Source organism: Onychomys torridus, chromosome 5, assembly GCF_903995425.1.
Source record: "Onychomys torridus chromosome 5, mOncTor1.1, whole genome shotgun sequence".
In the NCBI taxonomy this organism is placed as follows: Eukaryota; Metazoa; Chordata; class Mammalia; order Rodentia; family Cricetidae; genus Onychomys; species Onychomys torridus.
In genome coordinates, this window is record NC_050447.1 from 10,821,691 (window position 1) to 10,838,509 (window position 16,819).

At 51.0% G+C, this 16,819-nt stretch overlaps 2 protein-coding genes across 8 annotated transcripts in view; one reads left to right on the top strand and one right to left on the bottom strand.

The window, feature by feature from the left end:
• Positions 1–645: 645 nt before the first annotated feature.
• Ddx39a (DExD-box helicase 39A) lies at positions 646–10,825 on the top strand. Of its 3 annotated transcripts, XM_036188268.1 has the most exons (12): positions 646–801; positions 6,948–7,159; positions 7,304–7,431; positions 8,139–8,231; positions 8,551–8,734; positions 9,092–9,152; positions 9,374–9,492; positions 9,822–9,953; positions 10,034–10,143; positions 10,219–10,363; positions 10,454–10,601; positions 10,689–10,825. In XM_036188268.1, the coding sequence occupies exons 6-12, from the start codon at positions 9,140–9,142 to the stop codon at positions 10,703–10,705; spliced, it is 684 nt and encodes a 227-aa protein (XP_036044161.1). In that variant the 5' UTR covers positions 646–801; positions 6,948–7,159; positions 7,304–7,431; positions 8,139–8,231; positions 8,551–8,734; positions 9,092–9,139; the 3' UTR covers positions 10,706–10,825. The 3 variants fall into 3 exon arrangements, with proteins under 3 accessions (XP_036044161.1, XP_036044160.1, XP_036044159.1); XM_036188267.1 differs by lacking the exon at positions 9,092–9,152; XM_036188266.1 differs by lacking the exons at positions 646–801; positions 9,092–9,152 and adding an exon at positions 1,102–1,423.
• Positions 10,466–16,819, bottom strand: part of Adgre5 (adhesion G protein-coupled receptor E5) — a 64,181-nt gene continuing 57,827 nt past the window's right edge. For 2 of the 5 annotated variants that reach the window (XM_036188264.1, XM_036188262.1), the window contains exons 11-21: positions 16,088–16,265; positions 15,894–16,010; positions 15,522–15,745; positions 13,577–13,744; positions 12,792–12,983; positions 12,386–12,612; positions 12,227–12,296; positions 12,048–12,139; positions 11,770–11,938; positions 11,555–11,659; positions 10,466–11,474 (exon numbers count right to left, since the gene is read on the bottom strand). In XM_036188264.1, the coding sequence (XP_036044157.1) occupies positions 11,445–11,474; positions 11,555–11,659; positions 11,770–11,938; positions 12,048–12,139; positions 12,227–12,296; positions 12,386–12,612; positions 12,792–12,983; positions 13,577–13,744; positions 15,522–15,745; positions 15,894–16,010; positions 16,088–16,265 (1,572 nt within the window). In that variant the 3' untranslated portion in view covers positions 10,466–11,444. The remainder of the gene's footprint in view (positions 11,475–11,554; positions 11,660–11,769; positions 11,939–12,047; positions 12,140–12,226; positions 12,297–12,385; positions 12,613–12,791; positions 12,984–13,576; positions 13,745–15,521; positions 15,746–15,893; positions 16,011–16,087; positions 16,266–16,819) is intronic. The other 3 variants (XM_036188261.1, XM_036188260.1, XM_036188263.1) reach the window with 2 other exon arrangements.

Here is a 16,819-nt window from a genome sequence, read left to right on the forward strand (position 1 = left end):
AACTCCGGTTCCAGAGGATCCAATGCCATTTTCTGACCTCTGGTAGCACCAGGTACACATGTGGTACATATAATACACGTAGGCAAAAGGCTCATACACAAAAATTAAAAAATTAATCTAAAAAGCAAACCCCAAGACCAAACCAAAACAATGAAACTGGTTCTAGCTCAGCAGCAGAGGCTTGCTTAGCATAGTAAGCCCTGATTCCACCCTCAGCCCACCGAATAAGAAAAAGAGGAAAACTCTGAGAACCTGCCGATTGGATAGCACCTACTCTAGCAGGGCAAGTGAGTTCCGGGACAGCCAGGGCCACACAGAGAAACCCTATCTGGAAAAACAAAGAACAAAAAGCCGACCAAACAAACAAGAGTCAGAAATTCTAAGATAGCCAGGAAACTACACTTTCAAAAGGGTGGGGCACAAGCTTGGGCAACTAACAAGCGGTTGCCAGCACTAAATATGGCAGCATCCACGCAGGCCTAAACGTACCTCACGTGATGGGGCGGGGCCAACACTTAGCTCAGCCCCTCACCCCACTCGGGCACGCCTACTCTTTGATTGCCCAATGAACCTCAGGCTCCAGGCACGCCCTCTTCCGCCCCTTTCACCAATAGCCGGACGACAGCGTCTTTATAATCCAATCATCACTTCCTCCCCCGTTGAGTGATAAGCCAACGGCCCAGTAAGCAAGATCCAGAGTCGGGGTCCAGGCAGGAAGCGTTGCAGCTCGCGTCCAGGGGCGCGACGTACAACCAGACGGGCGGCTTTCCTCGCAGCTCGCGGAGGCGAACCGGGCGGCAGGTAGGTGGTGGTTCCCGAGCGTGGGGCTGCGGTGCGGGGCTGTGAGTTGGCTGAAGGGGACGCCGCGGTGCAGCGGCAGGAGCGGGCGCGAGGCGCCGGGGCGGTTAGGCACCCACCCCGGGCTGGCCGTTGGGCTGCCGTGCGCACGCGCCGGGGGCGGGCCAGCCGTTAGTGCGTCGGCTTCCGGGAGCGATGTCATGGCGGCGCCCCGAGGCCGGCCTGTATGTCGTGGCGGGATTGAGGCGGAGGGCTGCTTCACGCGGGGGCTGGGGGCGCGGCGGCATGGCGCAGGCTTCCTGCGGGCGCACTCGCCGAGTCTGCAGTCACCTGCCCCGGTCCTGCGCTGCCGATCTCCCAGGAGAGTCCTCCAGACCGCGAAGGCCGGTCGGCCGTTCACCTGCCGACGCTGTCCGGTTTTCCCGGGGCCTGGTTGGAGTTTTAGGTTTGGGACAGCCAGTCCCTGGGTTCACTTGTTTAGTTTTCCGTAACCTGATGGAACCGAGGCCTGACGCATTTGGGGGTATCCGCTCCGAGTAGCACCCCAACTCGTTCCTGGATCATTGGTGTATCACATCCCTTGTCTGAGACAGGATTTCTGACTGGAATTCACTATGGAGACCAGGTCAGCCCCAAACTCGCTGAAATGCACTTGCATCTGTCTGCGGAGCGCTGGGATTGAAGGCGTGCGCCGGCTTCACATTTATCCCTCCACTAGCACAAACGTTCTGGCCGTCCTGCCTAAAAACAGTACAGGTGTGAGGGGCCGTAAGATAGATTCTCGTGAAGTCGAGGTTTACGTGTGTGTGAATGAATTATGTGTGCAGGTGCTCGCGGAGGCCAGAAGAGGGAGTCGAACCTCCTGTAGCTGGAGTTGGAAGGTGGTTGGGAACTGAGAAACCTAATTCAGGTCCTCTGAAAGCATCAAGCGTTTTAACTGCTTTGCTATCTCTCCTGGCCAGTCTTGAATGGCTGAGGTTTTTTTATTGTTGAGACAGGATCTCACTATGTGGCCCTGGCAGTCCTGGAACCCGTAGAGATCTGCCTGCCCCAGCCTCAGGCAATTTTAAAGTTCATTTTAATATGCACTCAGCACTTGGGAGGTTGAGATAGGATCACCAATTACATAGCAAGTCTGAGGGGCTGGCAGCATGAGATTTTTTCTCAAATAAAAGTAGATACAGCCGGGCAGCGGTGGCCCACGCCTTTAATCCCAGCACTCAGGAGGCAGAGGCAGGTGGATCTCTGTGAGTTCAAAGCCAGCCTGGTCTACAGAGCGAGTTCCAGGACAGGCTCCAAAGCTACACAGAGAAACCCTGTCTTGAAAAAACAAAAACAAAACAAACAAACAAACAAAAACCAGCTACACCATCTTGGCCATTCATGTGTTTGAGCCCAGAGATGTCTGGTCCTTCTACAGCCAAGGTGTTTGGTATCTCATCTTCTCTCCCTAGTCAGTATTCCACCCAGATTGTTCTCTCCCTGACTCGTTTTCCCTGCTGTTGGTCTTATCTTCCACTCCATCTTGAGCAAATTCTTTTTGGTTTTTCCAGACAGGGTTTCTCTGTGTTCTGGAACTCAGTTCTGTAGACCAGGCTGGCCTCAAACTCAGAGATCTGCCTGCTTCTGCCTCCAAGGGCTGGGATTAAAGGCATGCACCACCATCACCTTGAGCAAATTCTTAATGACTTACTCAACCCCAAGCCTAGTTAGTAATTCTCCATTGTTTAGCAATTTAAGTACACATGCCCTGGGCCTGCCTAGCTCTTCTGTCCTAGATGTCTCTGCTGTAGCCCCATGTAGACATTTGCCGGGGTCTGGTGCTTTAGTAACTGATAACTTTTTTTTTTTTTTTTTTTTTTTGCCAGAGCTGAGGACCGAACACTGGGCCTTGCACTTGCTAGGCAAGCGCTCTACCACTGAGCTAAGGTCCCCAACCCCTAGTAACTGATAACTTTTTAAAAGCATTTTTATTTTGTGTATATTATGGGTTTGTGTCAGAGGACAACCTGTCAGTTCTCTCCACTATGTGGATTCTGGGGAATGTACCTTTACCTCTTGGGTAGTAATCTTTCTTGAGAGGCAAATGAACTTGTCCCTTTGCTGCAGTGGGAATTCTCAGGACTGGTGTCAGTTTGCAGCCTTAAGACCCAGTTGTAGGTCCATTCATTTACCACTGCTTCTGACCCAGGTCCTCTTGTAGACATAAGCAGGCTGGCAAGAAGAGTGCTTTTGTTTGTTTTTTGAGACAGGGCTTCTCTGTGTAGCCCAGGCTGTCCTGGAACTCACAGAGATCCACCTGCCTCTGTCTCCTGTGCTAGAATCAAAGGTGTGGGCCACCTACCTCCACACTCAGCTGAGGAGAGTGTTTTTAAGTTGATGCTAAAAGGAAGTACACTTCTGGAGAATAAGACCCAACTAAAATGTCTGTTAGAGAGGGGAAGTCATGACCCATGTGCAGTCAGCAACTGCAGTAATGGTAAGGTGTGTGGGGTTTTTTGTTGTTAAAATGGGGTCTCACTATTTAGCCCTGGCTGTGTAGACCAGGCTGGCCAGGAACTCAGAGATCCACCTGCCTGCTTCTGTCCTGAGTGCTAGGATTAAGGATGTGGGTCACCACCTGACATTTTGAAAATATTTTATTTGGTGGTGGCGGCCCCATAACTTTAATCCCAACACTTGGGGGTTGGGGGAGGAAGACCTTTGTGAGTTTATAGATCGAGTTCCAGGACAGGCAGGGCTACACATAGAAATCCTGTCTCAAAAATAAATAAATAAAACTTTGTGAGTGACTATTTTGCCTGCATGTGTATATGTGTACCACATGGGTTGCCTGGTGCCCAAAGAGGCCAAAAGCCTTGGGTCCCAGGAAATAGTTCCACGTAGTTGTGACTCACCATGTGTAGGTGCTAGGTGACAACTGCTGAGCCATTTCTCCAGGCCTGGGCCCAGCCTGTTCTAAACAGTACAGTGGCAAGCCAGATGTGATTTATTTAGCTGGAGTGGGCTCCTGCCTGCTGTAGGAGTTGTGTACTGGATAGGAGTCCATGGACAGAAGGCTGTTGGCATAATTCAGACCAAAAAAAAAATGTTAGCCAAATGACACCATGTGACATGCTCACACGCAGGAATACTGTTTGGCTATAAAAAGTATAAAAAGGAGTGAACCATCTCTTTAAAAAAGGGGGGGGGGGAATGAATCATTGGGTCATGTTGTATTGTGGATGAGTGTCAGAATCTAAAAGGCCACATGATGCTGTCTGAACCTATTTATAGAAAATGCCCAGAAAAGGCTAGTCCCTCTGCAGAGAGGAGAAGCAGATGAATGGTTCTGGGAGTTAGGTGGTGCAAGTAAGGGTACAAAGGTAGTCTTACTTTGTGGTTTAGGGGATGAATGAAGTCCAGGGTTTCTCACTTGCTAGGCATCTATCTCTGAGCCACACCCTCAGGCCCAGAGGCTTTTTTTCTTCTTCTGTGTTTTGCCTGAATGCATTTATATTCACTGAGTGCATGCTTTATGCCTGTGGAGGTTTAGAAGACATTGGGTCTCCTGAACTGGATTTGTGGATGGTTGTGGAAGCATGTGGGTGCTGATAATTGAACCCCATTCCTCTCTCCCAAAGAACATGTGCACTTAACCACCGAGCAATCTTTCCAGCCCATCCAGAAGGTTTTCTCTTATTTTTTTTTTTCTTTTTCCTTCTTTCTTTTTTGGTTTTTCGAGACAGGGTTTCTCTGTGTAGCTTTGTGCATGTCCTGGAACTCACTTTGGAGACCAGGCTGCCCTCAAACTCAGAGATCTGCCTGCCTCTGCCTCCCGAGTGCTAGAATTACAGGTGTGTGCCACCACCGCCCAGACTTAAAAAAAAAAAAAAATTAACTTTATGTTATCCTCTGGAACTGGAGTTACAGTTGTAAGCTGTCATGTGGGTGCTGGGAATTGAACCCGTGTCCTCTTGGAAGAACAGCCAGTGTTCCTAACTGCTGAGCCATCTCTCCAGCCCCCAGGTTTTTTCTTTTACAGGTGGTGAAGTATGTTAGAGATGATTGTGCTGATGCCAGCATGTTTGCTGATTCCTGAATTGTGTACTTTGGTGAAGTACTTTTCATAAAGCTGTTCCAATTTAAGGAAAAAAAAAGAAAAAGGCCACTTCTGGGCGGTGGTGGTGCACGCCTTTAATCCCAGCACTTGGGAGGCAGAGGCAGGAGGATCTCTGAGTTGGAGGCCAGCCTGGTCAACAGAGTGAGTTCCAGGAAAGGCGCAAAGCTACACAGAGAAACTCTGACTCGAAAAACAAACAAACAAAACAAAGGGTTGGGGACTTAGCTCAGTGGTAGAGCGCTTGCCTAGCAAGCACAAGGCCCTGGGTTCAATCCTCAGCTCAAAAAAAAAAAGGCCACTTCAACTTGGGGCCAGCATAGTAGCCTATGTGAGAAGTAGCTAGGTAGACCTGACTGGATTTGGTGAGTGAGATTTGCTGGTCAGTCAAGACTGTCTCTGAGAATGGAATAACTGTTTCTGAGATCGGGATGCAGATGCAGGCCTTGAGTAGAAACAAAGCTTTGCTTAAGGCCTTTTGAGTTAAACTTCTAAGGATATGGGAAGGCAACTGGTAATTGGTCTGGGGTGGAAAAAGCCTATGACTGGCATAGAAATGACTGAATTTGGATAAAGTCATAAGAGGGCCAGAAGTGAGTCAGTCCTGGTGTGTTAGCATCTGACCTCAGGAACTGTTTCAGCAGGCCAGGGAGTACAAAAGATAAGCCTTGTACTTAGTGTTTGAGGGATTAATGAAGTGAGGGGGAGCTTGTCTCCTGTGAATTCCATTTAGCATCCCATTTAGCATCTCAGCTGGCTGGCGTTCTTGCTTGCCTGGCCCAATGGGAACTCTTCATAAAAGCATTTAATGATTCCCCTGGGTAGACCACAAACAGCAGGGGAGACTGGCCAGGGCAGGGTGGGTGCTGCTTGCTCTCTTGCCCACTGTTCCTTTTTCGGCACCAAGGCAGCCACAACTGCAGGTCCTAGGTCTTGCTTCATGCAGGTGATGGGAGGTCCTTGGGGAGGGTGGTCTGAGGAATCTTCTTAAGTGCTTAAAAATACTTGAATGTCAGGGAGGGCACATTAACCAGGCGAGGTGGTGTCTGCCTGTAATGCAGACACTTGTGAGGCAAAGGCAGGAGGATCACTGCAAGTCTGGACTGGCCTATGTGTTAAGGTCTTTTTTTCCCCATATTTATTTTATTTATTATGTATATAGCGTTTGTCTCTATGTATTCCTGCATACCAGAAGAGGGCATCAGATCTCATAGATGTCTGTGATCCACTCACTATGTGGTTGCTGGGGATTGAACTCACGACCTCTGGAAAAGCAATCAGTGCCCTTAACCTCTGAGCCATCTCTCCAGCCCTATTCAAGTCTTTTTGTTTGTTTGTTTTTGTCTTTGTTTCAGAGCTGAGGACCAAACCCAGGGCCTTGTGCTTGCTACCACTGACCTAAATCCCCAACCCCTCAAGTCTTTTTAAAAATAAACAAAAACCCTCACAAAGATTGGGGATTTTCCTCAATTGATGGAATGCTTGTCAAGGATACACACACCCCGACACTGTATTAAAAGCAAACAAACAAACAAAAATTAGGTGGCACACACCTGTAATCCCACACTTGGGAGGCAGAGGCAGGTAGATCTGACTTCAAGCCAGACTAGTTTACATAGCAAGTCTCAGGCAGACAGGGTGATATAGTGAGATCCTGTTTCAAAAACAAAACAAAACAAATGTGTATGCAGAGACTTAGGAACAGGGCATCTTTAGATCTGATCAGGGGAAGTAATGAGGCTAAGCAGTGTGATTGCTGTCACTTACTCATCTGTGGTGTTGAAGAGAACCTGCTAGGTAAGTGTTCGAGCAGCGAGCTTCATCCAGCTATAATATGGGGTTGGTGTTTCACTGAAGGCCTTAGGATGGCATGGGATGGATGGGAGGGTGTGGTGTGTGCGGGGGAGAGGGAGGTTGCTGAGGGACAGTGATAAGGGACAGTGGATGAAGTGGGAGGTGTTGTGCAGGTGCACCACTGAGCTCTGCCTGCTTCCAGGGTTTGCCCCTGCCAGCCCGCTTCCTGACCTGCCTTCCTGTCTTCTGTTCTCAGTGCCATGGCAGAACAGGATGTGGAAAATGAGCTTTTGGATTATGATGAAGATGAAGAGCCCCAAGCACCCCAGGAGAGCACTCCAGCTCCCCAGAAGAAAGATGTCAAAGGATCTTATGTCTCCATTCACAGTTCTGGTTTCCGGGACTTTCTGCTGAAGCCGGAGCTCCTGAGAGCCATAGTTGACTGTGGCTTTGAGCATCCTTCAGAGGGTATGCTACCCTGGCGTCATCCCCCAACCATACCCACCCCATGGGTTATATCAACAGCCCCTATGCAAGATGGCTGGCTGGCAGAGGAGTGAGTGTGCAGGGAGGCAGTATCCAGTCTCTTACTCATACTTTTTTCTTCCTCAGTCCAGCATGAGTGTATTCCTCAGGCCATTCTGGGTATGGATGTCCTATGCCAGGCCAAGTCTGGGATGGGCAAGACAGCTGTGTTTGTGCTGGCCACCCTGCAGCAGATTGAGCCCATCAATGGCCAGGTAGATGTGGGTTCCTTTCTGGTCTGGGGTCCCATGTAGCAGTGCAGCCTTGGAGATCATGGAACTGCTTCCATAGTCTCTTTGTGGGCTTTTGGTTTTAAGCTGGGAATTGAAACTACACTGACTGCTTATTTGTTATGCAGGTGTTCTAACACCACTGTTAATAGAACAATTCTGGTGTCTTAAGAGTTATCCTTGGGTTGGGGATTTAGCTCAGTGGTAGAGCACTTGCCTAGCAAGCACAAGACCCTGGGTTCGATCCTCAGCTTAAAAAAAAAAAAAAAAAAAGTTATCCTTGAGTTCCAGTGTAGGAAGCTGAGGCAGGATTGAGAGTTCCAGGCCATAGGAAGACCCTGTTTATAAAAAAAGCCATGGTGTGGTGGACTGGAGTGTGGCTGTGGTTTGTCTCCTTGGGTGGGTGGGTGCTTGTCTTTCAGGGCATGGCCCAAGCTGTGGGTGGGCGAGAAGACATGGCAGCCTGGGGTGACCCGTCTGTTTAGGGTCTTGGCTGCCATTTTCTGTCCCTGGCCTCTTGAGATACAGGCTTTGGTAGCCATGAGAGAGTTTGAGGAGGATAGATTTGCGGAGAAGGTGGAGATATTTGGACCTTCAAGTGGCTTGTGTGGAAGGAGCTATAGTAATAGGTACACTGTGTGTGGGGTGGGTAGGTGTGGATTGGGGAAAGATGTTTCTTGACTACTCTATAGGTATCAGTACTGGTCATGTGCCACACGAGGGAGCTGGCCTTCCAGATCAGCAAGGAGTATGAGCGCTTCTCTAAGTACATGCCCAGTGTCAAGGTAAGCTTCCTGGGGTGCTATGTTAGGACATGCTGGCCTCAGCTCCAGCCCAAGCAGCATTTATCAAGCTTGAGGTTAGTGGTAGTTTGTTTCTTAAAAGCCTCATGAATTATGCCCAGTCCCCACAGGCTTGTGCTGGTCCCAGCTGCCTCTTAATCAGAGCTAGCCTCTCACTCAGGCTTGCCCCTGCTCTTAAGGCTTGCCTGGGTTCTAAGGGAGTGGGGCTGGTGTTCCAGATGCCCTCGGGATGGGTAAGGCCTGTGCCCAGAAGATCACTGCTCCCAGACAAATAGAAACAGCTTGCTTTCTGTCCCCATAGGTATCTGTGTTCTTTGGGGGCCTCTCCATTAAGAAGGATGAAGATGTGTTGAAGAAGAACTGTCCCCATGTTGTGGTGGGGACCCCAGGCCGGATCCTGGCACTCGTACGGAGCAGGAGCCTCAACCTGAGGAACGTGAAGCACTTTGTGCTGGACGAATGTGACAAGATGCTGGAGCAGCTGGGTGAGCATCCCATTGCCTGCCTAGCCAGTTCCCCACTCAGTCACAGCAATTTTGTAGGGGCCTGATGTAGGGGGCAGGTAGTGGCTCTCATAGTGGGTCACATGGGTGGCCAGAACTCAGGGCTCCTGGGAGAAGCCTAAGGGAGAGTTCTAATGTTGACAGAGTATGTGCTGCTTCTGAGCCCAAGTTGAGTGGGACCATAGGCCCCATGAGCTGCATCCCTTTAGGACATGTAGGCACACCCAGGGAGTCTGGAGGAGTGGGGTGGCTCCTGCCACCCATCAGGGGCTGGGAGAGATGGGCATGTGTCCTGGGAAGCAGCTGCAGCTCTCACGCCAGTGGCTGTCTCTGCCTCAGGCTCCCTTTCCCGAAGCATGGCTCAAGGCGCACTGGCAGGGCCGCTCCATGCTGGCAGCGAGTAAGTGGACCGCGGCTCCTCCCACGCCTGCGCTCCTGCACGCCCGCCCGCCCATCCGAGCCCAGCCCATCAGGCAGTGGGGACATCCCTGGGCCCGCTCCACTGTGGCCATAGTGCCAGTGTTCTCTGTCCCAGGTTGGGGAGGGCTGGTTCCTCTCTGGTGTGGGTCTGCTCATTCAGACAAGACACTCAGGCTTGCTGCATGTTGGCATCCCATCCAGACATGCGCCGGGATGTGCAAGAAATCTTTCGCCTGACACCCCATGAGAAGCAATGCATGATGTTCAGTGCCACTCTGAGCAAGGAGATCCGGCCCGTCTGCAGGAAGTTCATGCAGGATGTGAGTAGGGTGATGCCCCAGCTGGCTGCCTGCCCACCGTGGCCAGCACCTCAGCACAGCAGCTTTGGTCCATGGCCTGGAGGATACTGGGAGGCCAGCACAGCCTTACTTCCCCTGGCTTGTCAAACTGGGAGCTGAGTGTGGTCCACACCTGAGCCAGAGCAGAGCTTACGTCCAGCCATTGGGAGAGAATTGTTTACTGAGGTTGGGTGCAACAGGCCCTCTGGGAATCATCACTACAGAGGAGCCGCTCCCTGGAAGGTTCCGGGCATATGAGACACCCAGAAGTGAGCCCCGCTCGCCCCCTTCCTGCTTCCCTTCCCACATAGCCCATGGAGGTGTTTGTGGACGACGAGACGAAGCTCACCCTACACGGGCTACAGCAGTACTACATCAAGCTCAAAGACAGTGAGAAGAACCGGAAGCTCTTCGACCTCCTTGATGTCCTAGAGTTTAACCAGGTGATACTTCCACTTGCCCACACCAAGATCTGGGCCTGTGGGTGATTCTCCATGGGCCTAACTGCATTGCCCTCCTTCAGGTGGTGATCTTTGTCAAGTCTGTGCAGCGTTGCATGGCCCTGGCCCAGCTCCTAGTGGAACAGAACTTCCCAGCCATTGCTATTCACCGAGGCATGCCCCAGGAGGAGCGGTGAGTGCATGAAGTGTCCACCATGGCCAAGGATGCCCTAGGACCTGTGTTTGATGCCTGTGTTTGTCTCCCCAGCCTGTCCCGCTACCAGCAGTTCAAGGACTTCCAGCGGCGCATCCTGGTGGCTACCAACTTGTTTGGCAGAGGGATGGACATTGAGCGAGTCAACATCGTCTTCAACTATGACATGCCAGAGGACTCAGACACCTACCTTCACCGAGTGAGTGCCCCTCCCAGGGTGGGTGGGTCAGAGCTACACCCCTCCTCAGATCCTGAGAGGTGCCTGTCTGCTGACCCCATCTTCCTGCAGGTAGCTCGTGCTGGTCGCTTTGGTACCAAAGGCCTGGCAGTCACTTTTGTATCCGATGAGAACGATGCCAAAGTCCTCAATGATGTTCAGGACCGCTTTGAAGTGAATGTGGCAGAGCTTCCAGAAGAGATTGATATCTCCACGTACAGTGAGTGCCTGGGGCCAGCCTGGGCACAGCTGGGCTTCCCGAGCAAAGGCCCTCCTCCTCACTGCCTCACTCTTCTTGTCTTCACAGTCGAACAGAGCCGATAACTATTATGTGTGTGCAGCCAACCCACCTGCTGCTTCAGATCCTCTCCCCACACGACAAATGGGTGTATCTTTTTATTGTTTCAAAGCTGTAGCTGTGTAAGAATAAACTTTTATTGTGGATGCCTGGCTCCAGATCCTTCTTTCTTCTCTTGGTCAGCATTTCATGGACTCAGAGGTCAAGCCACCAATAAGCATTCCACCTTTTTTTCATCAGTATATTTAATTTTATGTGTCAACATTGATAAGTTTTAAAAAGATTATAAAACATATATATAACCTTTCTACCTGTGAGATCCTTCTGCCCTGGAAGTGGGTCAGCTGGGTCTCTGTACCGTGAGCCGCAACAGCAGGCAGAATCAATGGCTGACATAGCATCAGTCTTAGCTTAAGGAACTTGAACCCAATACCCTGACCTCTTATGTGCCAAAGGTAGTTGCAAAGAGCCCAGGTTAAGGGACCTGCACTCTGTCCCTAGGACTGCCTGCTTCGTGTCCCAGGGCAGTGGCTGCAGGTCCATGCTGGCTGCCTCCTGTTCCTGTGGTAGGCATTAGCTGTGATGGGGCAAAGAGGCAACCAGAAGCAGGTCCAGTGGCCCCTTCACGCTGTTGTGGAACTCTGCCAGGTGTCCATCCCTTCTCTATCAGAAATGGGGGCAAAGCAGGGAAGTTAGCAGGAACAGAAGGCAGAAGCGTGACACACAGCCTTGAGTGTGTGCTGCTGACCTGGCTGGAACTGGCCTTCACATTCCTGATTCCGAGGGCCTGAGAGCCTGCAGAGGAAGGAGCCTTTGTTGAGGCTGAGCTCCCAGACATGTCTTCCCCGCCCGCCTGCCCCAGGCCTGCCCCTTACCCGAGTTTGACTCTGGCTGTTGCCAGTGCCTGTTGTGGAAGAGCTGAACTCGGAGTACTTGTTACCAGCAACCATGCAGGCCCACTTCCGGTACTCTTCCCTCACCTGTGAGCCCAAGGTACCAATTGAGAGGGAAGAAAGGAGCTGGGCTTGGGAATCGGGCCTGGCCTCACTCCCTCCACCCCCGGCTCTTCCCCAGCCACCTGTCTGCCTACCTTCTTGTTGAGCAGGCAGAGCATCACATAGAGGAAGAGGCCCTGCAGGCAGTTGAGCAGGGTGAAGATGTAGGACAGCCATGTACTGTCGGGGTCAAAGAGGAGCAGGCCAAAGACCCAGGTACAGCCCAGCACCAGGAGCTGGGCGATGGCTGTGATGGTCAGCACCCTGGGGAGTGGGCAGTTTGAGTCTGTCTCCAGCTCTCCCAACCCCGTTGCTCAGGCCCTATCCCTCCTCAATCTGGCTGTGCCAGCCTTCCACGCTGCCCCTCTCTCACCTGGCCTTCCTTAATTTCTTCATGTTTGGGTTGATTTCAGAAAACTTGGTTGTGAGCTTCCAGACAGTGATCACGAAAATGGCAGAGTTACACTGGGTAGGGATTAGGATCGTGGGTTAGAGGGCTGCAGTAGTTAGTAGTCTTGGTGCTCGGGCCTCCGGTACCCAGAGAGTACTTACAAAAATGATGAAGGCCAGGGGTCCCACAAAGCTCCAGAGAAAGCCATCTATCCTATAGTTCAACCAGCAGCTGGGGAGAAGAAAGTGCCTTCTCAGTGACCCTGCACACCAGGTCCCAAGCACTCCACTCCAGCCTTAAACTCGACATCACGGACTCACTATGTTGGGTGCCCATATCCGTTCATTCTGGCAGCTGCTGAGATGGCCACGATGAGGAGGGGCACCCCATAGCCGACCAGGCAGCGCCACAGTGTACTCAGGCCTTGGCCCTGGAACACACGCACCACAAGGAAATAGAGCTCTACGCCTTCCAGGGCCATCCAGCAGAAGGCAGCCAGGAATAAGTAATGTAGCAGCACTGCTACCATTTGGCAGCGTGTGCTCACCTGTGGGTGGAGGGTTGGGCTGTCAGTGCAGGGCAGGACCAATGGCTACAAAGCCAACACCCCTAGCAGCTGGGCTCAAGCAGAACCTTATGGGGTGCCTTCCACACTGAGCCCCGGGACAGACCAGGCTAGCCTACTCGTAGGTCTTGACTCCAAGTGAGGTCAGGACAGGAACATACCAGGCCCCCTTCATTCTCCACGCCCACCAGAAATATGACAGAGCCCAGGAAAAGGCAGATGCACAGGTGCAGGTGCACCATGGTTCGAGAGCTCTGGATGGGCTTCACCAGGAGGAAGGTCACGATACACAGCAGCAGGCAAACGAGGGAAATCGACAGCCCCACTTTGGTGATCAACTCCAGTCTCCAGTCCTAGGGGAGGAGTTCAGGATGAGTGGTGTTCCTTTACACCTCTCCAGGGGGCAGGATGCTCCTCTTCCCATACACTCAAAACTCCTACCTTAGCTCCTATGAGAAGTCAGAGATTCCACATGCCTGTCTTGGACCTCAGGGCCAATTCTGCCTGGCTAATAATTCTAGCTAACCATGAGGCCCAGGTTTTGGCCATGTACAGAAAGCTATACTTTCTGGGATATTCTACACAGGGCTCTTTTTAAAAATCACATTTATGTATTTGTGTGTATGGCGTGAAGCATCTGCCTGCCACTGTATATGTTCTTTGGAAATGAAACTCAGGTCATTAGCGCTGGCTGCCTGTAGGCACGTTTACTCACTGACCCAAGCTGGTGCATTTTCCAGTACTTCACATTTGTGCAGGGCTCAGGCAGAGGCCTGCATCCATCAGCTACCGGGTCGCAGAGGACTCCAGCGGAGGAACTGAGAAGCAGGGCATGGGACTATCCAAAGGGACCTACTTGAACAACCAGTGGGTACACCCTTGAGTGGGGCCTACAGTCCTGCCCAGGCAGGCCTGGCTACCTGTGGTTTCAGGGCTTACCATTTACCTTTACATGGTACTGGGCCATCAGGATGGCAAAGCTGGTCAGGTGGTTGCAGTGGCAGAGACCAGTGGTGACACTTATTGAACAGCCGTTGGTGGCCCAGCGCCCACTCCCATAGTCACCAGTGTCCCAGAAGGCACATATCAGCTCTTCACGTGGCCTTATTAACACCTACGGGCAGACAGGTGATGAGGGTGTCTGAAGCACACTTAGGGTCTGGGGTAAGCAGAGGACCTTGCTTTTGGTCGCATAATTAACATCTACTCTGTGAAGAGAGCATTGGGGAGCCAGTAATGGCAGGAATTGCTGTGAATTGAAGCAAATCACAAGCAGTTAACAGGTAATAAATGCCAAAGAAATGAAAAGAATCAGTGGGAAATGGTTGCTTACAGGTTGTAGTTTAAAAACAACAACAACAAAAAAAAAAAACAAAAACAAAACAAAAAAAAAACAACCAGATTTATTGATGTACTGCAAGGTCCCCATGCTATCTGTCTATTTATAATTTGAAGAGAGTCTCAAACATTCCAGGTGGCCCTCAAACTCACTATGTGGCTGAGGATGATGCTGACTTTTATCTTCCTGCTTCTGCCTCCTGAGTGTTTGAATTACATTTTATGTGGTACTTTAATCTTTGAACCCAGGGCTTCATGTATGCTAGACAAATACTCTACCAACTGAGCTAGATCACCAGCCTAGACTAAATTTTTTTTTAACTTTTAAAGTTAACATATTTGTAGCCAGATGTGACACTTTTTGTTTTGTTTTTCAAGACAGGGTATCTCTGTGTAGCCCTGGCTGTCCTGGAACTCACTCTGTAGACCAGGCTGGCCTCAAACTCAGAGATCCACCTGTCTCTGCCTCCTGAGTACTGGGAGTGTGCCACCACCGCCTGGCCTGTGACACACACCTTTAATCTACTCACAGCAGACATAGGTGGATCATGAGAACACTGGTTGTTCTTCCAGAGGACCCAGGTTCAATTTCCAGGACCCACATGGTGGCTCACAACTGTCTAAACTCCAGTTCCAGAGAATCTAATGCCCTCTTCTGGCCTCCATGGGACCAGGTGTACATGTGGCGCACTGACATACATGCAGGCAAGACACCCATACACGTAAAATCCTTTTTGAGATTACATTGATGGGGTTGCACTTGGGCTATAGAGTCCATATGGAAGGCAGAGGGTAAATCATGAGAACTGGGTTGTTTTCTCCTACAATGTAGGGCTTGGAGGTCCAACTCAGGTCAGGAATTAAAATGAGGCTTGGTGAAAAAGCACCTTTGCCTGCTCCATGAACCATCTTGTAGGCTCAGACTATAAATGTCTTTAACGTTTTATGGCGCTGAGGATCAATGGACCTTACCATGACAGGCAAACATTACCACTGAGTCAACTACTAACTTTGCCTGCTGGTTTTTGTTCATTCATTCATTCATTCATTCAATTCAGCAGTACCAGGGGCTAAAGCCAACCAAGTACCGTCCCACCGAGTTTGAAGCCAAGGCCTTGCCCAGGTTGACCTTAAATTCATTCTAGCCAGGGAGGCCTTGGACCTTTAATCTCCAGCTCCCCAGCAGCTGGGAATAAAACACCTAGGCCACAAGACCTAGTCCATGCTTTGTTTACTTTTTGAGACAGGGTCTCTCTAGAGCTCTGTCCTGAAACTCTCTCTGCAGACCAGGCTGGCCTCATTCAGAGACCCTCCCAAGTGCTAGAATTAAAGGCATGTGTCACCACACCCAGCTGCAATTTTTAAATTTTTATGTGTTTTTAGTGTTTTTTATTATATTTATTTGTTTTGTATGTGTGTGTTGGAGGGAAGGAGTCAGGACACTTTTGGGGGCTGGTTCTCTCCTACATGTGGGTCCAGAAGGGCCACCTTGACTGCAGTTAGGGAGTGAGCAGCAGGGCTTCCCCTCCCTACCCCTCCCTTCAAGGACTCACAGGATGGAAGGAGAAGTTGAATGTGACGTTCGAGGCGAGCTTCCCAGTGTCCGTGTTGGTCAGAAAAATGGAAGTGATGTTTGAGAGGAGCGTGAGTGAAACACCTAGAACCTGGCTTTCGAAGTGTTCCTCCAGTATATCCCGACTCTGGTTCAGGTTCATGGAGGCATTAGCCAGCAGCTTCTGCATGTTTGGAATGGACAGGATGCCGGCCAAGGAGTAGCCTGGGGGCAGACGTGCAGGCTTGTCTGCTGTCCTCCCTCCCAGTGAGGACAAGTCTGTCAAGGTTCTCCTAAGGGGCTGGTGTCTGCCTGTCCCACATCCCAGACCTCACCCTGGCTTGCCCAGAAGGTGCCTTCCCTGGACCCCTACCATTTTCTGAGCTTTTGGATCCAGCTGTCACAGCCCAGTCCAGTTTCATCCAACCTTGGCTGTGGTACACTGTGGTAACATCTTTGCTGTCTTGCTCCTTGATCATCAGAGACAGTTCTGAAGAGACAGGGAGAGTGGGTGACTGGGGGAACCAGGGCAGGGTGGTACCGGGGTGCGGCAGGAGAGGTCCTTACCAGTGTTGGAAGGGGATGTGTAAGTGAAGGAGCCTTTGGGTAAGAACTGGGCCAGGGTCCGAATGCTTTGCTCCATATTCTTGAGCAACTGAGTGGCCACTTGGTGGCGGTCAGTGGCGGTTAGATTCTCTTTATCCATGGGGCCTTCCAGGAGCTTATCCATGGCCTCAATGAGTTTCTAAGGTGATGAGTGACAGAGCTGTTGAGGATTTGAACCACAGAAACTGAAGGACCCCGACCACCACCCTTCCCATGAGCAGACACTGGAAAGCCACGCTGGCTGCCGGGGGGAACCTGCTGGAGGGATGCATTAAGACTTACACAGTAGCCAGAAAACAGATGAGGTTTATGACCTGCATGTCACAACAGTACACGTACACCAGAGGAAGTGACCACCAAGGCTCTGTGGAGTCACGCCCCCAGCCCCTCACTGGGGTACTCTAGGCTGGTGCTCTACCATGGAGCCACACCCCAGCCCTATAATCTGTAAATTACTTGTTTGTGACCATGAGCTTTTGATCTTCCTGCCTCTACCTTCTGGGGTGACAGGCATGTCATATACCACCACATCTTGTTAATTCACTGCTAGGGGTTGAGCTCAGGGTGTTTTGATGTTGTGCTGTTTGCTGTTTTTGATAGGGTCTTGCTGTGTAGCTCAGGAACTCAAGATACTTGTTGAGGCTCCATACGGCACAGGGCAGCACACTCTGCTTAACTCCAGTCTTAACTGCT

What these genes read in the sequence shown, in the direction of transcription:
- Ddx39a (XM_036188266.1), top strand. An exon ending in AGTACATGCCCAGTGTCAAG is followed by an intron (nt 8,232 to 8,550) that starts GTAAGCTTCCTG and finishes CTGTCCCCATAG; the next exon opens with GTATCTGTGTTCTTTGGGGG. An exon ending in GGCATGCCCCAGGAGGAGCG is followed by an intron (nt 10,144 to 10,218) that starts GTGAGTGCATGA and finishes TTGTCTCCCCAG; the next exon opens with CCTGTCCCGCTACCAGCAGT.